Consider the following 25,375-nt stretch of genomic DNA (forward strand, 5'->3'; position numbering starts at 1 on the left):
TTGCTTATAGGCCTAAATGCCAAATGTATAATGTTTGTGTTAAACAATTAATGATTTCTTAATTTCTTCTTCTTACATCCACAGCTTTCACAATGAATAGAGGGCTTTCAGCGGCCATAGTGGAGGTGAGAGTAGCTGCTGCGTTTCAGAAAGTAGCCTGTTAGATAATGTTAGCTAGTTAACCATAGTATCAGCTAACCATCACTGCCTTGTTAACACATCTGGTATGTGCATTAGCTAATCTATCCGTAACTTTGTGGCGTCACAAAGGTTCGCTCTTTATCTTTTTGTAAGAAATAATAGGCTAACAAAGTATTTTTTTCAAAGCGGTTGAGCGGTTGTCATTGTTTATTACCGGAGAGTTTTCACTACCTGTAGCTGCCGGGCTGCGGTGTCTCACATTTCACTCTTGAAACAGTTAGCCAATCAGAACAGAGGGGTCGTTAATATTAATGAGCCTTAAAGACACAGCGACAGAAACAGCCTGTTCTTGGTAAGGCTCAGAGAGATGCTGGAAAATGAACGTGTAAAAATGGATTGAGAGTGTTTTTGGTACGTGACACCACACACAGCTTTGAATGGACCTCAAGACAGAAAATAAAACACTGGAAAGTGTAGAATATGGGACCTTTAACATTAACATTTGTTGCGTTACTAAATTAGCTGGCTAGCTAGCAAACAAAGCCAAAAAACAGGTTCTGGTTAACTGAGCTGATGCTTCTCAAGCTACAACTCAGAGTGTTTTGGAGTAGAGACTAGAGCTAAAGACAAGACAGTTTACTGTATCACAGTAACCTACACTTAGAAACAAATATATCAGACTACTCACTTTTAGTTAGAACATTAATGAACCAACCTTCATCAACACCACAACAATCTTTTTCAGGTATCTCTCTTTGTCTAGCCTGGTTGTTATTTAGCCATTATTTGCATACAGCCAATTCTCCAGTGAACCTCCATGATGGTGCCAGATGTGATTGCTAGGAGATATATAATGAAACTGCAAAGCCTCTGTCCATGAGTTGCAGCAACGTCACTCTTCCGTTGACGCCACCATGTTGACACCGAAATTGACTTCCAAAGGGGGTGAAATTTCATTGTTTGCCCACTGATAAAGAGAGATGTGACATATTAGAGCGGGTCGTCCACTAATCAGAAGGTCGGTGGTTCGATCCCCGGCTCCTCTAGTCCGCATGTCGAAGTGTCCTTGGGCAAGATACTGAACCCCAAATTGCTCCCGATGGTTGTGCCAGCACCCTGTGTGGTAGCTTGCCGCCATCGGTGTATGAATGTGTGTGTGAATGGGTGAATGTAGGCATTATTGTAAAGCGCTTTGAGTGGTCGGTAGACTAGAAAAGCGCTATATAAATGCAGTCCATTTACTGGTTTCATTTACCCCAACCTGTACTGTATACTGCCTGAGAATAATTTAGAGTCACAGTGGAGTCACAGTTGAAGGATCATAGAGATAAATTGAAATTCTAAAAGGCTGGAAATAGAACTTGGAAAAGGGATGATTATGCATTTCAGAACAGTAAGTATTTTGACTTGATACTACATATGCCTATTCATCTTTCCAATAATATTGGGCACTTGGGCGGACCATGAATAAAAAAAGGCTGTATTTTGTACATGGCTGAAATTGGAGCTGAAAATGTATACTTATTGTAATCCAATTGTAGGCTTATAGTTAAATTACAGTGATTGTGTCATTTTATAATAGGTGAATATGAGGCAAAAGAAGACTGTCAATTTTCAATTATGGGTCTTTATTGACTTCTATGCTAAACCATAATTGGAATAATTGGACTAGCAAAGAAGAAACTTAGACTTATGGTCTTAATATCTGCACTATTGGCTGTATCAATTTTTTTCTGTCGGGAGTATCGAACAATGCTGGGAATTGATGGATTCTGAACTTAGTTGTAGCCTTTTGTTATCCCTGTTGAACCAAGCCTCTCTGTGTTTGAGGAATTCAAATTCGAAGTTCAAATTATTGATAGTTTTAAAGGGGCATTAATTAATGTATAACCTCTATCGCCCTCTATCTGCGACCAGCCGGAATTGCAACAATACTGATAGAACCTCCTACACAAGTCTCTGATACAGTTGCTAAATACTGGAATAACAATACTGCTTTGTCATTTTGGGGCAGTACTCCACCAGAGTATGAGCCGGAAAGTGAGTTTTGAAAGTCAGAAATCTCAGCGCCCGGTGAAGTAATCATTGAGTCATTGGTATTGATCAACAGGCCTGAGTGCATCCCAAAGCTCCAGAAGTCACTCCTCCTTTCCTGCACTACCTCCCACTTTCCTCCGTGATCTGGAAATTGATCGCCGTGCCGCCATTGTTGCTTTCTGACCCGATAGAGAGGAGAGAAGTCGTTCCTGAAGTCTACTTCGGTCTGACCTCACTGTGGCCACGCCCACAATATGACATCATTGACAAAACTTGGAAAAAACATGGCTGGGGAATTACCAGCTCAACGCTACAGTCAGTGCTATTTTCTAACTTGTATCGTTACTAGTTAATGTCAGCAGCTTCAGTCATGTAGTCAGTCATATTGATTGGCAGTGAGGTGCATTATGGGCTTGGGCTATGTCATTTATGATAGGGCCACTTCATCAATAGCAGATCAAGAGCAGCAAATAAACTGTCCCAAATGGCCTCCACTTTTCCTCGCCCTCTCCTCTCCTCCACTCCATTCCTCCCCTCGCCTCCTCCATGTTACTTCCTGGAAAGGTGGAGGAGTGAAAAAGCTTATATGCCAAGATATATTATGGTCTCTTTGTGCTATGGGACAGTAAAAATCCTACTTATTATTATTATTTTAAATAGGCAATAATACAGTATTCTAAGTTGTGAGATCCATTCATTGCACAGTCAAAAACATTCTTCCAGACTTTCTCCCCACTCCATCAAAGCAACCAGTGAACCAGAAAACGGATATCAAAACAGGCAACAATGAATTTCTCTTTACCTGTCCTCTATTGTAAGACACCGCAAAGTAAAAGTGAGTTTTAGTGTTCTCAAACCAATTTCATCTGACTTTGACTTCCACAGATGATCCACAACACTCCGTACTTTTATTTCCCAGAATTTCCAGGGCAGCGTACCAAACCAAAAAGCATGCCCCCCCCCCTCCCTTTTTTAGAGGCACCTACTGCTAAACACAAAGTCGAATTTCTGTGATTAATTTCAATTTATACCAAGAAGTGTCGACCGCGGTGTGTTCACTTCCCTCACCTCCAGGCTCTGCTGCATAATGAGCTGGGTCTATTTGATGTTTACTCCCTTCAGAGGATTCTCGCCGAGGAACGGCTTCTAAATGAGCGTTCGCTCGTCGATTACCGGCCGCGTCTTCTCTCTCTCTCTCTCTCTCTCTCTCTCTCTCCTCACCATACATGTGTTTTTAAGAGATCGGCAGCGGGAGAGACACTTTGCCGGCAATTGGACGGGACGGAAAGGGGGCCTCTCTTCGGCGAAGCGCGGGAGGGACGGATCGATGAAAGTCCATCATAACATCCCCCCTGCACACCCAGCATGAATATCATCAGACTTCACCGTGGAAGGGAAGAACACACATCGCGATCCGGCCCGACATCTGACAAGAACTCATTAACGAAGCAAGCTAATTAAAAGAAAAAGTAAAGTATATGTAGTCGTACGTATTACTTAGATTTATCCGTCTGGCAGATAGTGAGAGTTTGGCAAGTTAGCACGGGGCTCAATTATCGCCGTTATTAAACACGAGATCAAAATCAAAAGGGGGGGGGGGGGGGGAATATTTTTGGCAAGCCAGGCATGAATAAATGAACAGTGCGGAGCAAAGGGCAGGAGGAGAGGGGCTCCTGAGCCTATTTGGACTTGGAACACATCCTGCTTTCCCCTCAAGGCTGGAAGCAGGAAATGTCACCGGTTGATTTCCCTTGGACCAAAGCCCCGCCTGCCCTCAACCTTTCATTAATTAATAGAAAAGCAAATATCGTGGAGCAATAAATTTCCGAGCGGTTTGCCCCGGCCGGCTGGTATCGATGGGGCTTTTGTTTAAAAATATTGGGATGAGTCACCGGTGGCCCTGGGAGAGGAGGAAGGGGTCAGTGGCAGCTTTCAAGCAAGCACAGGGAATCTAATAGACACCGCACATGAATATCACAGCTTTCAGATAGAGTGCTGCGAATAACCCCACTTCATCAGAACACAGCAGATACAATACCTCTCAGTTACAGTAGAGAGATTTCATCATCTTCCTGTCCACACATTTCCTCCTAATATGCTCCAATGGGAACGCGCTCAGCCTTTCAGCGTTGAATGTTATTGGCTGCCGGATATGTCACTCAAACGAGGGAAGGAACGAGGAATTTACCCGATGTAAATATTGATGCCAAAGCCGCCCTGCAATCGCTTCCTCGTCTATGTCGCTTTTTAAAAAGTTTTTTTTTTTACATGTTGTCAAGTGCCACTTATTTTCAAGTTCTGCCTGCACAGTCTACATAAACTTGTACATGTTGAATCAACTGTAATGTCGCATCTGTCGACATTTTCTCCCTCTTGACATCAGCTGAGCGGTTGCCGCGGTAACCACTGTACACAACGCAGGCACCGGGGGCAGCCAATAATGCAATAACTGTCGGATAATGTAATAAATTGTCGGATAATGTTCTAAAATCTCCTGACCGATATTGTAATAGGATCGACTCTGACATGCTGCAGCTTGTCTATAAAGCATTGAATGACCATAGGAAATCAAAATGTGTTGAAGTTGCGTTCAGTCCTCACACTCCCAGTCCTCGGTCCACCAGTCGCCACATTCCAGGAGACTTTCCTCATAGCAACACATGGGTTTCTTGCTAAATTTGTTTTTGTTTCTTGCCTTATCTCTAATTATGTTTCCCTCTTTCTGAAAAGCAGGAGCGTGCCAACAGGAGCAAACCAAAACACAGGGACTGTCACATTGTTAATCCAACTATTTGTGCCTTAGATTTAATGAGTAAGACTTCATAACACAAACACATTTTTTTTTTTTTAGTACATCTCACTGGTATTCTTTCAAGAGTTACAAGAGGTTTTGGAGTACGAAACTTTGTCCCTTTGATTAGAAGAAAGGTACATTTCACTTTTTTTTTTTTTTTCTCGGATTTGCAGTTTCATATCATGAAAAAGCAATGGTTTGGATGTCAGCTGACTCACAAATGTGTTGTGTCGTGTCCCTGATATTAAAAGAATGCTAATATTAAAGTTTTAGTGTTTGCATAAGATAAACTTTGTATTAGTGAAGATCAGATCACTGTTGGATAAAAAGTGAGAGAAAAAAAAAAATCTCTCATTTGAATCTTGCATTTTGCACATACTCTCCCTTGACTTGCCACTGATTCTTACCAGTTATTACATTATTAGTCACTATTATTACATTATCGGTTTGAAAAAGTTTACAACCCAATAATGTAATAACATGGTCAGGAGATTTTATTACATTGTCTGACAATGTATTACATTCATGTTTTTTTATTACATTTTCAACTCATTTAAAGGGACATTTTGACATTATTGGTTACAAATCAGACAGAAAATGGTCCAATCACAGCATTCCCGTGTCCTCAGTAGTGACGCTATCACTGCCTATCAAAGAAGAAGATATAAAGTGATCATTGACTTACCTATGGCATCTACTGTATAGTCTTTAGTACTAAGTTCCTAAGCAGTAAACCACAAACATGGGCTGTCCAGGTATGAAAATGTCATGAAATATCGTTTTAATATTTCCTCCTAGAATTCCCCTCCAGCTTCAGACTTTGTCTTTGAGCCGCTGATGTTACTTGTCGACAAACGGAGGCTAAACTCAGTCTAATCCTGGGAATACACTTTTCTATCTTCTGTATCTGTGGCACAGGTTTGACTCTAATCACTTCAGCGGAATATAAACCAAATTTCAGCTACGATAAGACGAGCGCAAACAACGAAGGGGTTTTTGAGTTACGTGTCAAAGTCTGTCTTTTTCCGACGTGTGCTAAGCTGCACTGTATATCCTCACTCTTGCTGTGTTGTTTCTTTATATCAAATACAAGAAGCTAGAGCTGGCACACTGGAAGCTCAACAAAGCCTCTCTTAAGTACGTGTTTGTCCACCTGCTGATCTTCAGGATCCAGACTCACAAAGGAACATCTGGTAAACAAGATAACGGCAGGGGGAGAGGTGCAAAATTTCAGGGTGGTGTGAGCTAGAAGTCGAACCGGCGTGTAAACAAAGACTCCAACGTCACTGGTGCTTTGTGGAAGAGAACTCTGTGTTTCGTGAAGAGCTTGTTGAAGCAATTTTGAAAATGAGGCAAGAGGAAATCTCAGATTACTCCGCTTCATAGTCGACATTCTTACAATACCCATGCAAGCTTTGAGTCAAGCAGAATTCCCAATGTGAAAAGCTCATTTTGCTTCTTTGGTATCAGTTTGTGGAAATCGAACACTGTCCGACCAAAGGAAGTGAGAACATTGCTTTGGACCAAATTGAGAAGAATTTAGCTAGTTCCAGGTCTTAATCTTATGATCTTTTGATTGTGTTTTTATTGTGTTATGTGTTGGATGTCAAGTTATTTTGTCTTCCATCGACGACCACAATGGTGCTTACCTTTGGCATCATCAAATATACATGAATTGTCTTTTTATGTTGTAGGTTTCTAATTCCCAAAGCAAGTCAAATCAAGTCCGATCCAATCCGAAATCTGTGACTTACATCATAGAGAAAAATCTAAAATCCTCAAATATACATGGATTGTCTTTTTATCATATAGGTTTCTAATTCCCATCAAGTCAAATCAAGTTAAATCAAATCAATGTAGAAATCTGTGACTTTCATCATAGAGAAAAATCTAAAATCACAAAATATACATGAATTGACTTTTTCTCATTTAGGTTTCTAATTCCCAAATCAAATCAACTCAGAAATCTGTGACTTTCATCATAGAGGGAAAAAAAAAATGCTTGTAATCAGCTGGTATTGAGGTATATTGTAGTTTTCTTTAATCAAAACACGATGTTGGCACAAAATCTTTCCTTCTGTACAGTAATGCATGTTCACAACAGAAATCCCAAAAAGTAAGGTAGGATTGTCAAACGTGACAAGTGATGAGATTCATTTTTATTACACAGTAAGAGTGAGCCTAATACATCTGTAAGTGCTTAGTTATGACAGTACATCAACCCATGCTATTCAGTTATATTCAGTTGTAGAACATGAGTAGCTATGCAATGTACCACTTTGTGCTTTCTTCACACCCTTTTAATCCCTCACTAGCGATCGTTAGCCATGTTATTCCTCTTACTCAATGGCGCCATACCGGAGTTGTCTGCCATTTGTATTGGCTGATTGCCCTTTGGATCCTACTTGCTTGTTGTAGCATGACTTTATTGTATAGCTGCTTTGACTGATGGCCTATTGAAACAGCCCAGGCACTCATAATCATTCCAGATAGGCTTATCTTAATTTCCTCATAGTAGTACTCCAACTGATTATAGTCGAAGCACACGTGTTTGTTCATCCTTTTCAGTCATTGTTCTTGAGTGCAGCAATCTAATTGTCAGGCTTCAAACTAATTATAGCATTTTGTCTCTAGCTTTAGCACTTTGGCTCACTTAAAACAGTGGGCATGAAAGTCACCGGAAGATCGGAAATGTCAGACGGCGAGAATCTTACTTCATCTTCACCCCTTGTCATTCAGTAGTCAAATCACAGTACACAAAATGCTGGGTTTTACAGAGCTCTAGTGTAAACAACACGATATCAGCCAAGTATGGAAATGAGAAACCGCTCTGGCAGCTGGAAAAGTGCTTCCCAGAGATACAGTACACACACACGCAAGCTGCAAGTGTCTCACATTAAATGGGAAAAGTACAGATCTCAATACCCGCACCCACGCTACACTTGTAAACATCATCAGGTCCGTTCGGGGAGGGGAAACCTAAAATACCTCAAGGAGCGGCAGGTGGACTTGAACAAGAGCATCCCAATGTCGACCTTGTGTGTGATGCACAAGATGGCACATCCGCTTCTCCATGCATTCACTGGTGATCTGCCGGTTCATTATGAACCTTCACGAGGCATACAGCAAAAGGCAAAAAAAACCCAAATCTCTCACAAAGTAAAAAAGAAAAAGAAAAATAGCCAGTAAAGAAGAAAAACAAAATACAGCACATTGTACAAGAAAAAGTGTAATCCAGCAAGCATTAAAAGTTGCCAAGGTGTGGTGGTAACAGATCTACAGGTAATGAGTGACATCTAGTAGAGCTTGTTGCTGTGCCAGCTCACATCATTGTTCCCTCCAAGGCTTCAATACTCCTCTCCCGCTTCTTTATTAGGTACACGAAAAGCCATCGTCAGTTTTTTAACAATACCCTCTGTGCTTCAAATGCCAGAAGGGCAGCTGAACACACAGCACCCAGAGTTTTCTCAGTGATAAAAAAAGCTGCTTGTTATTTTTTTTTATCTTCTCATAACCATAATTTGGCACCTAGAGGTGCATAATGTCAAGGCAGCCCGCGAAGTGAAACAAAATGGGTTACAGCAGCAAATCACTGTGTTCGTCGTCGATTCATGAGTGGAGAAAGCAGACAAATGATTGTCATGAATTTCATTTTTTTTTTTTTTCTCTTTTTCAAGTTGGATTATGGTGTTGCTTTTTGATTCCGGCTGTTTCATCAGCGCGTGTAGCTTCAGAAGTTGGCATCCGCGACCCGTGTCATGTCCCTCTGTCGGAATACCAACCCAAATGCAGATTTAAAAAAAAAAAACATCTCCCCCAGGTAGGCGAGACACTTCCTTGAAACATCTCTTTCCCGCTCCGCTCTCCCCCAGCCAGGCGTTAGACGTGGGTCTGCATGCGTTTTTGCAGAGGCCTGGTAAGGTCCGAGTTCTGGGACGAGGACTGGGAGTAGTGGGAGGAGGACGAGGCCGAGGTCTTGCTGTCCTTGTCGAACTGCACGTAGCCGTCCTGCTTGCTGTAGCTGCTGACGCTGCTGTCGCACTGCGTGTCGATGAAGGAGCTGGAGTCGCTGAGCGAGCTCCGCTGGAACTCCCGCTCGCACAGTTCGATGGAGCTGCTGCCCATGCCCAGCACGAAGCGCTGGCTGTAGTCGTACAGGCGGTTGGGGCCGGCGCCGAGGGTGTTGTAGATGTTGGTGAAGGACATGCCGGTGGGGACCCGCTGCTTGCCCATGGTCATGGTGCCGCTGGGCGGGCTCCGGACGACGTCGGCGGTCTGGCTGGTGGCCAGGGACATGGTGGGGGTGGCGTGGTGCTCGTTGAAGGTGTTGACGCTGTAGTAACCGTTGGTGGGGTCCTGTGATGTGCGAACACATGCGGCAGAAGCAAAAAAAAGACACGTTACTTACAAGTGTTGCTAAGAGACAAGCGTGAGCAAAAATGGAACTACAGCACTGTGCAAAAGTCTTGTAAAAAAAAATCTGTATAGCAAAGATGCTTTCAAAAATAATGAAATAAATACTATAAAGAGCAGTCTACTGACACACTAATGCAGAAAACAAATAAATAATCATCAAAGACAAAATTCGTATAAAAAATCTTGGGTGCCTACGACTTTTGCACAGTAGTTTCTGTTTGAGTCTTCACAGTAAATCATTCCTCATGTGGCTAAAGCTATTTCTGAAACCCGAAAACATGCAACTGCAAATCAAGAAGTCGTGCGGTTTTCTCAGCTGTCTGTACATTTTCTCACTTTCCCCGCTTGAAGGTCAAAAAGTAGACAAGCTGGCGTTAATTAGAAAATGGGATGATGAATATGAGAAATTAATAAACAGGCTAATTTGTGCAACATGAAAAAGCAGATAACATGCTTTAGTGGTGTGAGTCATCTGCCTGTGACTCAGAAAGCCCATTCTGTTAATTAATGATGTGCAATATCCACTATTTGTGCAGCATATATACTGCAGGATTGTTGATACATTTATTTTCTGTCCCGTCGTATTTTCTGTTATTTTCTCTCTCTTCTCCCCACTCTCTCTCTCTCTATTATTGCCATTGAAATAAACTGTTCAAGTCAATGCCTGCCGCCATTCAAAAAAAAGAGGGGGGAGAAACCCGCAAAATTTTGCTGTCACGGCTGTAGATTATATTCATTTGTGGCTGGGGGCTACTGCAAAAAAAGAAGAGAAAAGAAAAAAAAACTGTAATAGGGATCGTATGATAGAAAGGAATCGTATTATCGGGTGGAATAGTGAGAAATGTCTAGGAGGACATATTAGTGCGTGACACATTTGACCTTGGAGATGGAGAAGATCCACATCGCAGGAAAAAAAAAAAAGCGAGAGCTCAAGGGCTCAAAAGAATGAACAGAACAAGAATGGCCAGAAAGCCTCCTGACAGAAAGTCTTGAGACTTTATGTATCCAAAAAGATAGTCGCATTATTGAATGTTGAAAGAATTATGATACATATTCTTGCCCTATACAGTATGTAGGTGTAACACAGAATTCTCCTATATTCTCCTTCATGCTGCACTTCATCCCTTCGTCTCCATGAATGTAATCTTCCTTTCAGGCGCACAAAACATCACGGAAATGTCAATTTCCAAAACTGCGAATTAATTTGTAAATGGGCTAAATAGACTGAAACAGCAACCTTGCCTTTCAGTAAATAAGAATGCTATTATCAGGGAGGAAATTAGACTGAATCGAGAAGCGGTCCACCTGCTTTGGAAACAAAAAAACAAACATTCTCTTTCTGTATCTTATAGACATTCAATCCCTGTTCCTTGCACTTTCTTTAAACTGTACCGAATTCAAAAGTAGAATAAACAGTGATTAGAGGGAGAGTGGTCTATTCAAAGTAGAATAATGGTACTAAAACATACGTGGCTCCGGCATCAGGACATGAAAACTGTTTACATGAATTTGAGAATCAGACCTATCTTTGGCTGAATAGCCTTGTCTGAAGCTCTAATTGCTACATCTATTGCTAAATTGCACCTCTATTACTAGAAAAAAGCCTCTTTAAAGAGAAAGTAAAGAAAAAAAAGAAATAACAGGAAAATGTTAGTTCCCTATTCTTTTCCCTCTTGAGCCATATGATAGAGTGAGCGGAGTGAATTTTAAAAGTTGCCCACAAAATGATGGAGTTAGGGATCGGCGCTTGGGAAAACAGTGCAGCCTTTAAAAATAACTCTGTTCAGCTCCAGTGTTGCAGCGTAACCTGGTGATCCCCTCGCTCTCACAACGAGGCGCGGGCGCTCGCGTCGGCCGACCCGCCGGCGACCCCGTGTCACGGGCTTCACAGGCTCGCGTCGACTCCGCAACCGCAGAAGCGAAATGTCTCAGAGGGCTAAATGTCTCCTTTACATAAATCTAAACCAAAACAGCGTGTCCGGTCAGTTCCTAATGATTCCGGCATTCCGCGGCTTTCCATGCCGATGTCTATTTCTGCATTTTGGCATCGGCCCATGGTTTAACAGTTAGACATTCCGATTTCTCTAGGGAAGCGCTATGTTTCGTAACACTGCGCTGCCCTGTGGAGTGAGTAGGTACGGCGGCGTGGTGCAGGACTCCTGCAATTCGACGCCCACCTACGTGACACCGACTGTAAAACTTCCAATGATGAAATGAATTGAAAAATAGGATGCAGTGAAGTAAAACATGGATAGATGAGGACAGGATTGTGGCTTGTATAGCAATTAGAGGTGAAACTTGGATTATGGACCAATGCCAAGGGCTTTTACAAATAGCAGCTACCCTGCGGATTTTAAAATGACTGCGAACATTAGCCTCGTCTAACCCCTATCTCCGTCTCCCAGAACCAGAGACGTGGGGGGGGGGGGAACCAAAGTGTATTGCTGGGCTTCATTTCAAAAGTGGTTTGTAAATGTACTCAGACGCCAGTTAATTAGGTATACCACCTCATTCAAGTAAATGGATTGCTCCGATGATGAGAGAGTCACTTGGCCCACGGTTTGGTATATAAAGCAGCCAGATGGACATTTAGGGATTGGGTTACTGTTTGATTGAATGTTAAAATGGGCAAAATGAGTGACCTAAGCAACTTGGGGAGTGTGAGTGTGATTGTAATTGCGAAAGCCGGTGTGCAGTGGCTGGCCTTTCTGGGCTCTCCGTGCATGACAATTACTAGGGGGGGTTTGAAGAAGAATGTCAGGAATCAGACAAGCAAGCGGGTGCGACGCAGCGCAACATTACGGTACCATGGCCGGGCTCATTGCAGACAACTTCATTAGCTCCAGTCTCGTCCCTAATAAACTGGCTGGAGCGCTTCTTCGTGAGGATTCAGATGTGACTACGCTGAGCTTTAAATCACTCGCAGGCAGTACATGGTTGACTAAATGAGTATAATAAGGGTCTGACTTATCAAACCGGACTTAAATCATCACGCTCCCGCTACAGAGCTAATGAAGAAATATAGACATAAATAACCTTAATGGTTATCTCTCCCGACTAATTTTCCCAAAGAGTTCAGTAGGAAAATTACTAGTGAGAAACAACCATTAATCTCTGTCTACCTCTGCTGTGTGCAGGTCCCAATCTGCAGGCTCTTAAGACAACTGAATTTGAGATTTTTTTTGGACAGGGAGAATATGTATGTACCACTCACCTACTACTGATTTGAACAATAACATGTTTATGACACTTGTGCTTCGAGCCTTTGGGGAACTTATTTTACCATTACATGTGACCCGTTTGTGTAAAATTGTTTCGAGTTAAGTACTGTTGCGGTGAACTGAATAATAGGCGCAAATGGTAAAAAGTGCTTGGAATTCTACCAGCTATCCCTAAAGTCTTCCTTGGATGCCTTGGATGCTGTTTAGTAAATAGTACATTTCAGTGGCAATGAATTACTGGTGACAAATGGCTCCTGAAAACAGTGAAAATTAAATTAGCTGAAATGACTCCAAAGATTTGAATTTCCCAGCATAACTTGACTGAACAGGCCTCAGAAACCTGCTGTGATGTGAGAACAGCCCAGTTGCGCTATCACTTCTGCGAGGCTTATGTACTCCTACTTGCTCCCACAAGGGGGAAACAGGGGTTGTGTTTACGCCGTAGCCTGATATGCATAAATTTCTTATTGAAGCATGCCACTGTGTTTTGCTCTTGCGAATGAAATGGGGAAACGGGCTCTCTGAATTTGAGCCACGCTGTTCCCTCCTGGGTCCCCAAACCCCCCCCCCCTCCCAGTGTTTGCCATTTGCCCTGGATGTTCTTCTCCTTCGCCCCCACCTTGATGTGCTGGAACTCCTTCTCCTCCTCCTGGAGCACCTCCAGCTGCTTCAGCACAGGCTCCTGCTGGAACTCGCTGCGGTCAATCTGGATCACACAGCAAAAACGGTACCCAGGGTCTTCATTAGGTCATTGGTAGATGTTAAATGAGTGCAAGAACCAAAGACGGTCGTGTGGGTGCCAACCCTCAATGAGAAAACCTTGACATGCTTTGATTTGTCAAACATCTACTGGCTGATGACGAAGGTCCGTGTCAAAGTGCATTCACTCACCATCATCTGCTTGATGGTGGTGTGCTCCTCGCTCTCCCGCGCTGCATTGTGATCCTTGTGAACAATCTCCACCCGGATGTCGTTTTTTGCTGAGACCACTCCTTTGAGATCTAAAAGAGAGAGAGAGAGAGAGAGAGTGATGCCACTGATTGGCAGCGGCTGATAGAGGCGTTGGCCCTGTATCACACCGTATCCCCCTGCTAATGCCCTCATGGCCGCTTCAAAAGCCACAGCTTCCCTCAGATCTTACCGCGACGAGCGTGATGAAGAGTGCAACGCATACGCAAAACTCCCTGCAATCTATTTTGATGTGGCCTTAGCTTGCTCATTGAGCGCTTGAATAAATCCCATCTTTGTCCCGCTCACTTGTCCCATAATCTCATGATCAGTATGTGCAATCTAATAATGCAGCTGCTCGTGCCTGGGCTAAGAGTATGAATATAAAATGGCCCGGCCTGCCAGTGATTAGTTGTCTTTTGCTCATAGCGGCAGCAGGAGATTCTACGCCTACTGCAGCTCCTTTTTCCTTTTGGCAAAGTATTCCTTGAGTGTAACTATTTACTTACTTTTTGAAACTCTCTATAGAGTACTGAAGTTTTTTATTAGAAAAGACTAGACAAACATTTTTAGTCTGGGAGTGCTCTCCAAGCGCTGGATGTCATCAACAGGTAGGGAGGTTAGAGCGGTATCATAAAGTTGCAAAACAACTACTCCTCCTGAAGTTTAAGCAGCCAAACAAAGCCCAAATAACATTATATCTGAGAACAGATGAATGAACACTATATTTTTAATAACATCTGGGGTGTGCTTTAAAGGTTTTAATCTTTGCCTCCGTATCATTCATTTAACTGTTTCACGAACATCTCACAAGGTATTATCCCTTACACTGCAGTAAAGCTGGCTCATGGTTTTATAGGTCTGGTATGGATAAATCAATATTTGAACATTTTCTGGAGAAATAATTGAGATCCCATTCTTCATTTAGTCCTGGTGTTTGTTAAGTTTTGGTGTTCTCCAACTTATTTTCTGCAACTTCAACAATGTATGGTACACTTGAAAAACCAGTCATCAACAGTAGTAGCATTGCATGTGTGATTTAAATAACGAGGACTGACCCCAGTCATTGTGGGCAGCCTGGCAATGTCTCTGTTGTCTGATTATATTTTATGCAATCCAGAATAATGCCATAGAGTTATCAGTTTTTTCACTCGGGCAAGATCAGCCATCAAGTATTTATTCCATAAGTGGTCTCATTATATATTTCAACTATGCAAGAGAGACCAACAACCTAATTGCCTCGGGCCTCTCCAAGCAGTTGCCCTGGCTGTTTAATAAATAATATTTCATTACAGAAAAATACAAAATTCAAAAGGCGATCCATTAATTCATACCACAAATAACCACTAATTAAATGTCTGAAATGGAGATTTTCCTGTGAAACTTTTTCTTTTGTGTCTCATTCAGCCTATTGGCCTAACCACAATATACAGTATTTAGGTACAGTTGAATGCATAATTGTAATCACTGTCTATCAAATGTCGCAAACAACTGTAACTATACCACAATAACAATGGTTATATACCACAATAACAATGCTTGCAACAGCACCACACTCAAATCTAGCTTTATAGCCCCGGGTGAATATAGTCATGAACACAATAGAACAAATCTTCGGGATATAATTCCTAATTCAAAGTGATGCATGCCATATTGGAGGGGACAGTACTTTGATTACTACATCTAAAGGTGTTCACAGTACATGTTGCCACCTTTGTCTAACATGTGTTGTTGTATCTGACATGTTCATCACTATTTTTTAGCTACAATCCATCTGCTATAATTGACAACCAAACTTGATCTATAGAGCCTGTAGGCTGCAGGTGATTTACATGCCATTTAATCTCATGGTAGAATTTTTATCTTTGTCACAATTGCATGTATTTATAGTAGGCGTACTTTACCAAAGGCAGAAGTACTGTAAGCATTGAGATTATTCCCTGTGGGCAAATTAGGTATGTAAGGGATACTATGGTGTTAAGGTGCTATAGAGGGGATAAAGGCAGCAAAATGAATCACCAACACTGATGATAGTATAATGGGTGCAATGCTGTGTGCTGAGTAAAATGACTGATTATTTGTTAAGGGCCTTACTCTCTGTTTTTATATCTCTCTGTCGCGAAAGGGACACCGGCAAAGACGACATGACCAGATGGACATCCTCTGTGGAAAACAGCAAAAAAACAGTTAACAGCAACTATCTCTAACACAAAATCTGTCTAATTTCCCCATTCTACTCCAATGGCAGGGTGTCATGTAAGAGCTACTAGACCACCAACCTCTATGTAACAGCACATTTCATAGTGATTTATGTCACACGCAGGGTGGGAAGACCTGCCCTGAAGACAGTGATGCAACAATGGCAAACTCAATTGGTCTTTGGACATAAACTGTAAAAATACACACCACAATTATCCTTTGAAATCCTCAAGAGACGAGCAGAGCCGGAGGCCAAATTGCCCACGAAGGTCCAAATAAAAGGCTAGACTGGACTGAAGGAAAATTCATGCTGTTGATCCATAACATTAGCTAATGTTAGCAGTCAGCTACTTCATTATATATTATGCTACATTTATCTTCAAGCCAACTATGTCGAATTGTGTTATTTGTAGCCAACGGATAGTTTTAACTAGCGAAAAGGTTAACAGACAAAGTTAATCTAAACAACTTGAGTGTCAAAGAAACACAAGAATATGAAACATAATGTTAGCATACTGATACGAACGAGAAAGACTGTTCATACTGACAGTTATTAAGAATTCAGCCTAGTTGGTTTGGAGATAATTATGACGTTAACAGCGTGAAGCAGCTGACTGCTAACATTAGCTAACGCTATGGATCAACATCATGGATGTTCCCTTCAGTCCAGTTGCTGTAACCTTTGATTTGGACGAGGGCTGCAACAATTAGTCGACTTGTTTGACGAAATTGATTATGCAAATCCATCATGGATTTTTATCATGGCCACGTCACATTATGTATGCATTTTCAGGCTGTATGCATAAAAGGTACAATGTCTTATGAAGCACTGGGTGGCAGCAATGCAAAGAAGACATTCTCTCATGTTGAAACAAGCGGGTTTCAGTTGAGTTTGCATTAGCTTTGCTGTCTTCTGGGTAGGATTTCCTACCCTGAGTATGACATAAATCAAATATGTGAATAACGTGAATAAACAGTAAAAACTCATTCACCAAAACACTACTACAGTATGAAAAAAAACCTCTTCTCTTTTGTCTGGCCCAGAGCCTTAAACTCGGCGGGATCTTACTTCTCTGGAATCGGGCGCAGCAGAAGGCGCCTAAAGTCCCCATGAGCACGGTGAGGGCGAGGAAGGCCCCCACTGCCACGCCGATGATGACAGCCAGCCGCAGCGTCTCTGAGGAAACACAGGGGGAACGTTTCAGAGGGAGTCCGCTTTTGCTACTCCCTCCTTTTCCTGCTATTTCACACACACACACACACACACGCTCACACAAACATAATTTCTTTCATTATTTATGAGGCTCGTGTTTACTCTTTACAGGCTAAGAACCATTACCATCAACACGCGGGCCTCTGCCAAGCTTTTTCTTGATATCATTCCACGGATATCATGATAGGAGCCCTGGAAGGCCTCCAGCTGGAAATTGTGTATCCTTAAGTGGGTTTGACAGGCTTGTCAGGAAATATAATTCAAGTGCGGCGTTTTGAAGATGCGAGTTAGAGCTCGACCCTCTTTGGTCGGGTCGAGATTCGGAAGCGATGCCGGGAAAAAAACAGAAAAAAAAACGAATTCGATCGTTAAATGTCGAAAGCATAATAGTTTTGAGCTTCCTTATCAATAACAGAGGAGAAGAAGAATATCAGAAGACGTGGAATAATAGATATCAAAGAGCTCGTATGCAAGTGAGATTGTAATTGGAAGGTGCGATTGCACCTAGCTGCAGAACGTGTGAGTTTCACAGATGGAGCTGGATGACCTTTCCCCGAGTAAAGAGGTTTATCACAGAGTCGCTGCCCTCGCGCCGCCAGTTATCTCCGCAATATTCTTAAACTCTCCCAGGTAAAAGATACATTACCTCCAGGAGTTAACCTCTCTTCTCTCTCTTTCCTTTATCTCATCCAGTCGCCCTTTCTCTCTCACCCCACCACACACACACTTATTTATATCCGCATCAATACAGTGAGTAACAGGTGGACATAAACAGTGCAGATTAGGGTTAGACGGCTGGCCAACATATGGCACCAATATGGGCCTTTTATTAAATATCGGACAGTCAGTGTCGTCTATCTCTGATATGATGGATATGATGTAACTTGTTAGTGATCAATATTACACTGGTTGTCTATGGCAAGTGTAGAGTTATAGTGTCCTGTGATGGTCTAAATGCTGTTTCAGATGCTTTTTCCACTCTGACAAGGATACATTTATGGGGAAAGCACTAAATACTTGTAAAGTTTTGGAATAAAAATGGTAAATTCTAAAGATACTGAATATCGGCACAAAATATTGGCTATTGGCAGCTTCAATCCAAAAATATGGGTGTCAGAATCGGCTTTGAAAAACCGGTCGAACCTTAATGAAGATTGATCAAATTTTCAAGACGTGCCTGATATATGATTGCATTTCTCATGGCTACAGGCACACACACACACACACACACACAGTCGCTGCCTTTCCAGAAGACCTATAACTCACATAAACAGAGGGTGTCTCCTGTCAGTGTGCTCACCTTGCTCTTTGAGGCGTATGATCTCGGTGTCGGAGCCGAAGCTGTTCCAGGCGGTGCAGTTGTAGATGGTCTGGAAGTCGGCGGGGACGATGTTGCTCATGGTCAGCGTGGAGATGACCCCCTCCTCTGTGCTGACCGTCTCCACGGTGTAGCGCCCAGACGTCCCGGACTCCAGGACCGTCTCCTTCCAGGACCAGGCCTGAGGGGCGGGGAGCATGGGAGGGTAACACTTGACTTGAAGTGCATTGTGATGCATTCCAAACAGACTGTCAATCCAATACTAATCATCACTTTTCTTAATTATCAGGCAAACATCAGAAAGTTACATTCAATTTAATTTCATGTCAATCACTATACAGTTGCACCATAAATAATTAACTTTACCCCTTTTTTTGCATAGTGTATCATACACTGACTATAATAATTTCATGCACAATGTGCTTTTAATGCACTAATGATGCCTTATAATGCCTTATGAGCACCACTGTAAGCAAAGTGTTACCAGTGTTCAATGGCATTCGCTGAACACTTCTTCAGTGTCATCTAGCGCAGTGCAAATGAAATTAAATCACCTTTTCCTTCTCAAGAGGCACTTTTTTTTACTCCTGTGTAGCCATATTTAAATTTTCTAGGTGTTATCCAGATGTGAACTTAAATTTCCTCAACCTATCGGTTCATGTTACCAAGTTTTAATAGCTATTGGCCAGACTCTGGGGTTGACTGACAGTGTAATTATCAATGGCTCATGTTTCTATGCTTTAAATGGTGTTCTACCTGTTGGACAGAGCCTGGTTACCCCTATTAGTCCCACACTTCAACTCCTTTGCCGCTCACTACTGTAAAGAACTGTAAGCTGCTTCAACATAAAAAATAGTCACTTGGCTGCCATGTAATTTTAAGTTGAGTTGATTTATTTTAAGATTCACTGAAGAGCTAAATCCTTATGTATGTTGTGCAGTATGACCTTTTTCTGGTACCTCCTGCTTTTGTTGGGTTAATGTTTTTCCCAGTCAGAAATGTATTGTCTGAGCTTTAGTATACATGCACTGACAATGTGTGACAGTTGAATATGAGCTCACCATGCATTTTAAGGCTTGTAGCAACTGATAATGTAATAAAGTGTCCCTCTAAATGAGTCAAAAATGCAATAAAAATTGTTGGATATTGTAATAACATCTTCAGACTGATATTTCTTGATAATGTCATACATTATTACATTACCTGCCGTTTTTTTGGCATTAAAAAAGGGGGCTCTTGTTTCATTATTACAATATCAGTCTGAAGCTATTATTATATTATCTATTTATTGCAGGAGCAGGTTTTATTAAATTTTCAACCCATTTAGAGAGACATTCCAGTACATTTTGACCAATTATTACATTATCCATCATTTATTACATTACATTTTTTACGTTTTAAACATGAGAGTTAAAGGTTATGATGGGCTATGTTGATCTGTGACAATCATGTCCTCTCCTGATTCTTCCTTCCTAGAACAGGGACTTTTTTGGACTATCTCTCGCATGCTGAAATGAATGAGTGAGAGGCAGCGGAGGGGTGCAGCGACTCACGATGCGGTCGGGGGGCGGGGTGCTGCGGATGAAGCACTTGATCTGACCCTTCTCCCCGTAGAGCGCCTGCTGGGTCTGGGTGCTGGAGATAGTGGGAGGACCTGTGGAGGCACAGCCAAGGCAGAAACACTCAATCATCACAATAAAAAAAAAACTTGGCCATACATCTTCCTGGCGATCACAGCGCATGCATTAACTGCTCCGGGAGGGGCAGCACCAAGGGCAGAGGCACGCTCACATCATATTTACAGTACAAAAAAAAAAAAAAAAAACTCGGTGACATTATTCATTTGCTGATTTTAATTTGTTTTGCTGGGGTAGATGTGGGGATGAACCTACCTAAACTCAATATACCCATCTTTTTATTTACAGAATAGAGTTCACACACCTTTTATAGGCCGATATAAATCTTTATGATCTAAATTTATAGTATACATCTTACTAAGCAGTATCAAAGTGATGCATTGTAAGTTATATGAAGGTAGGGTCATTGAAGGGGGGGAGAAAGCATGAATTAATGCTTTTCTTTACTGAAAATATAATTGATTTTGGTTTCTATTAGTGGTTCTTTTGCCTTGTGATGATCAGAATTCACCTTTTTCCCAGCAAGCATTGGATGAATAGAGACAACCCAAATCCAGAACCAGATTTTCACAATGTGATACTATGGCATGGTAAAATTTCATATTAAAACAGCTTTGGAAAACGCTTTGAAGGGATGGGAACACATATTTTCTTGTCGTCTCAACTTCAATTTTGGCATTTTTACAGGTTTTCAATGTAGTGCAGGCCATCAACTATCTATTCAATAATGGACAGAAGCCTAAAACGACGACAGGAGGAAGAGCAAGGGGGAAAGAGGGGGAGTAGGGGCTCCAGGATCAGATAAGAGGTTTTAGAATCGACATTGTTTCCATGCCCGTCACCCCAGCAAGTTCCCTACCACCGCTGTTCGGACGAGATTGAGACTCTCTGCAATGGCCTGACATTTGGCTCCTGCGCTGCGACGCGCAGTGACAGCCCCGACACTCGAGAGGCTCTCGCAAATTGAAGAACCGCTGACCATGAGAAATCAAATATTTCCTTTTCTCTCCTTTCAACTGCGCTCCGTGTTTTTTTTTTTTATCCTCAGAGGAGACCCCAGGGCCTGGCCTGTCACCGTTTACACAAACAACACAGATAGAAAGAAACAGTGGGAGTCGTGGAGTAGGAGAGGTGGAGTTAAGGGGGGGGGGGGGATATGACTAATTGCATTGTACGATCGTCTTCTGTGCACCGCTGCCTCTCCAAAGATAATTACCCTCCTTAGACTTTTTGTTCCTGCGCAAAGTCGCTTTTCGTCTGGGCTCGGTCGCTCGGATGACGCCACTGTCACCGCTTTTTAATATTTTTGTCTGGGGACCTGATTTTCCTCAGGACCTGAAATGGATTTTACAGGCTCGGCTGGGCTAACCTGCGAGCCTCCAGTTCTTTGTTCCACCTAAAGTACTTCGCTGGGACTTGAGAAGACTTTTGACAAGGAAACATAGCCAGTAGCATTTGAAACTAATTCCTGCAGAATGGTTTGACATGTTTTAATTCCACTGCAGAAAAATACTCCTCATTTTTAGTTTGAGAAACACCGTCGATGCCACTTGCCCACCTGAATATTGTGCAGTGAATTCTATGGTACCCTCCCTGCCTGCAGAAAGTGAGCTGCTACTGAGGAGCTTGTCAAAATGTTGGCTGTTGACCCGGTGACCTTGCAGAGACTTTGTACTAAACAGCTGTCCATGTGTTTGCTATGTACTGATTAATTCAAAAAGGTTGCAATCATTTTTCATTTTACATTCGCTGGCAATCACGGGGCTGAGATAAGGGAGCGGGATTTGACCATTAGAAATCAATGTAATAATGCATTATTAACTTTCCATAACATTTGACCTGTTCGGTTTTGCCTGCAGAAGTAATTTGTAGGGCAGCTAATACAATTTTAAGTCCTAACCTGCTGAAGCTAGTGAATTAACTTTTCTCTTTTTTTTTCTTTTTTTTTTTTGTCCCCATCTTTGTTGCTCAGCACTCATTGCTGTGATGTTTCTGCACTGCACTTCCCAGAGATCAGCTGTCAATCAAACTGTGTGGGCGGGACTGTGACGTCTTTTTCCTTTTCATTCCTTAATTTTTCCAGGAACGAGCTACCCGTGTTTAGAACCGTGAATGTAAAAACTCTCATAAACTGGCTAGCAAAATGGACATTTATTTATATGAAGATGATGCAGATTGTTACTTTAAATCTACTTCTTTCAAACACAGATACAATACATTATTCATTTTCACAACTTTTCACAACTTTTCAGGTAGAACAGTTAGCTTTTCAAAGGAGAACAAGAAAATCGGATTTGCACCGGCATTCACACAACATCATCCCGGTAAATTTTTTAATCCCAAAGCGGGCATAAGGGACTTTTTTTTTCCCTGAGTGATGACTGGAAGGCTCTAAGTCATTTTGATGCCAAAATCCCCCCCCCCCTTTAAAATTTGACCTCAACGGAGGTTCTGACTGTTTGAAAGGCCAAATTTTTTTCCCCCTCCTCAGCTCATCAAAAGTCATTTGTTCCAGGGCGCGGAGCGAGCATCTGTTATTCATAAAAGGCTTCTTCCTCTGCTTAACATTTAGTCCGGATCAAGTGCAGTGTGGACAGAGCGGCCCATTCGCATTCGGCGCGGGCCACACCGCTGTGCTTACCATTCACAGTGAGCGACACCTCCTTCTCCCCGGCGCCGACTCTGGGGACGACAGCCCGGCACACATACTTCCCGGCATCCTCCTGCTTCACCGCTTTCAGTGTCAGAGTGTTCTTGTTGCTGAGCACCTATGTGTTGAGGGAAATGGATTCAAAGGTCAGAGGAGACGCTGGTCGTTCCCGTCGAGCCGAACACCAATTACACTGACCCCGAAAGGATAGCGGCACTTAGGCGGCATGCGGAACGCCGGGGAAAAAAATGTGTTAATGATGTTACACAGCGTACGGAGCGAAAGAAGGGACAAGCTCAGGAATTTTGTCAATTTTGGTTCGGTTTTGTCTTCTTTATGTTTTTATTGGTATGTTTCATGTCATTCAAAGCGAATAGAAATGCACTGTGCTGAAAACTGTTTTTTATTCTGGGCGCTTTATTAGAACCTTTTCATCTAGGCGAGCTTCTATGTGTTTTTGTTTTTTTTAGCCTTCAGGGAGAGCCGTGCACGCTCTGTGTAGCCTACCTTGAAATAAAACATCATTGGAGACGGGCTCAAAATTGAAAAACGACAAACAGAATTAATTATTTTCCAAGAAATTAAGATTGTTGGAAATCTATCATGGCATATTTTGATAGTCCAAGGATAGCTGGGTTTGTCTGATGAGCTGCATGACTATTGGAGCTGCTCTTTCAAATGTTTTCAACATTGTCCTTTCATTTTAGCGTTTCCGTCAGGTGCATAATATAACATAGCATGTTTGGGAAGGCTAATGCAAAACTCTTATGATTAGGATTATTATAGGCAAGTTACTTCTCATAGGACATCAGCCAAACGTAACAAAAAACTGAACAAATGAATAGTTCTGGCTCTAGCACTTTATTATATTTTGTTGATTTTACATTATTAGCACTTCTGTAGGTCTAGTAACTGGCCTTGACTGGCTGATTTGTGTATTTATTGCTGGAAATGGGTTTTGAATGGGGGTATGAGCAGCCTATATATATACCTGATGTCCTGTCTTGTTTCTATCCTGAGCACACCGAGAGCGAATTGAATAGAATTGAATCTTGAAAAGTAATGCAATACATGGGGGAAGTAATTCGCTGCATCTATTTTATAATCCACCCCTTTTTGCCGAGGCGGCGGTGCGGGGGATAACTTTGAACAAGTGAAGCTCACTTTGCCGAAGAAGACCGCATCGATGCGCTGGAGAAATGCTCGCGATGGAATATTGCGTCTGAATGCAATGTGGAGGTCATGTGTGGGTGAATAATGCATACCACTCCTGAGCCGCGCTTCATCCACACAATGGTGAGGGAGGGATTTCCCGTCCATGCGCAGTTGAAGACCGCATCAGACCCCAGGTCCACCTGCAGGGACTGGGGCTCCGCTGCCATCCTGGGCCCGACTGCAAGACAACAACACAGAGACAGTAGATTTTGAAATGGTATGGCAGATATGGTTCATGTATAAATGATCAGTATGAAAGCTGGATGATGCATTCTTTTCTTTTATGTACCATGGGATATTGTGCCTTTAAACTCTATAACTGTGTTCATTTTGTATGGGATTTGCTGTAAATGCTGGGAAAAAAGCCTTCTCGTCAGCCTCAGCCTAATCAAAATGATCAGTTACATTCACACTAATACAAACAACTCTAATGGCCAAAAGCAAGCAATTTCTGCTGCGGTTTATGGTTGATGTTAAACAACATGCCATCTTCCGATATGAAATGAACGCAGCAGATATCTCATGTCATCTGTGCGCAGGTGTTTGATTGATTGAGTCTGAGGAAACGCTCACAGTAGACGTCCACGTTCCTGCTGATGTTGGTGTTGCCCAGGGCGTTGGTGACCTCGCAGGACACGGGCTCAGTGTAGAAGGAGTGATCCACAATCACCTCGTAGGTGTCGCCCACCACCTCTGGGATCACGTTGCCCCCCTTGGCCCACCTGGAAATGGGTCACATCACAAGACAAAAATGTATGTGGGTTAGACAAATGAACCAGCAGCCTCTATTTTTTGACAATCAACTGAAGTTGTGCTTTATTGAGGGCCAGCTGTGTTCTCAACATGCAATGGGAAACATGTTTCTTACAGATTCTGGGTTCTGTGGATCGTTTCAGAATTTGTGACAAATGCAAACTTAATGTATCAGACCCAAATTAGTACATTGTTATTAAATACATGTACAAACTTGAGCTGACAATTTAAAAAACACACGACATGGTCTGCAAATGCAACTTTTATACATACGCAGGTTTTTCTCTCAAGATTACAAAGCATTTATTGGAGAATCTAGTTAAGAAATAGCAAACAGCAAAGTGCAGCTGACTACATCTTTAAAGGTTGTCCTACACACAGTTTCAAGAAAGAATCTTATCTACAGTACAGGAATGCGGTCTGTCACTGGGCCTTAAACATATTAATAGGCAGCAGAGTGGTGTGTTGTGCAGGGAGAAAGTCCTTGAGCGGGAGAAACGGGGTTCAAGTCTGCATTATCGGCAAGCATCCGCCCTGCTGATGAGTCCTTGAGCAAGACACTGAATCCCTACCAGCTCCAGGACTGCTGGAGCTGGTAGGTGGCTTCATGTTTCCTTCCATCACACCAGTGGTTCAGAGCACTGTGATGTAATCTCAGGTATGCTTGGTCCATAGGTTGTTCGTGAAAGAGAAAGGTTTCATTCATAATTGCTTGGCATGCTCATCTGCATGGATGGAGTTGCTGCAATTTTCTCTTCATCTGCAGCTCTCTCTGACTGCGCTCTTCTCATTACCATACCTGCACCGATCCGCCTTCAAACAAGGATCAAGTG

General features: G+C 42.3%; 1 protein-coding gene across 1 annotated transcript in view; it reads right to left on the bottom strand.

Annotated features, from left to right (window-relative positions):
* Positions 1 to 8,851: 8,851 nt before the first annotated feature.
* LOC139931375 (kin of IRRE-like protein 3) overlaps positions 8,852 to 25,375 on the bottom strand; it is a 78,717-nt gene continuing 62,193 nt past the window's right edge. Inside the window, exons 7-16 of the mRNA XM_071924865.1 lie at positions 24,363 to 24,511; positions 23,840 to 23,967; positions 22,566 to 22,692; positions 19,841 to 19,941; positions 18,270 to 18,468; positions 16,826 to 16,933; positions 15,652 to 15,720; positions 13,501 to 13,610; positions 13,229 to 13,315; positions 8,852 to 9,328 (exon numbers count right to left, since the gene is read on the bottom strand). Coding sequence (XP_071780966.1) covers positions 8,852 to 9,328; positions 13,229 to 13,315; positions 13,501 to 13,610; positions 15,652 to 15,720; positions 16,826 to 16,933; positions 18,270 to 18,468; positions 19,841 to 19,941; positions 22,566 to 22,692; positions 23,840 to 23,967; positions 24,363 to 24,511 — 1,555 coding nt within the window. The remainder of the gene's footprint in view (positions 9,329 to 13,228; positions 13,316 to 13,500; positions 13,611 to 15,651; positions 15,721 to 16,825; positions 16,934 to 18,269; positions 18,469 to 19,840; positions 19,942 to 22,565; positions 22,693 to 23,839; positions 23,968 to 24,362; positions 24,512 to 25,375) is intronic.

The sequence above is a fragment of the Centroberyx gerrardi genome, chromosome 11 (genome assembly GCF_048128805.1).
Source record: "Centroberyx gerrardi isolate f3 chromosome 11, fCenGer3.hap1.cur.20231027, whole genome shotgun sequence".
Taxonomy (NCBI): domain Eukaryota; kingdom Metazoa; phylum Chordata; class Actinopteri; order Beryciformes; family Berycidae; genus Centroberyx; species Centroberyx gerrardi.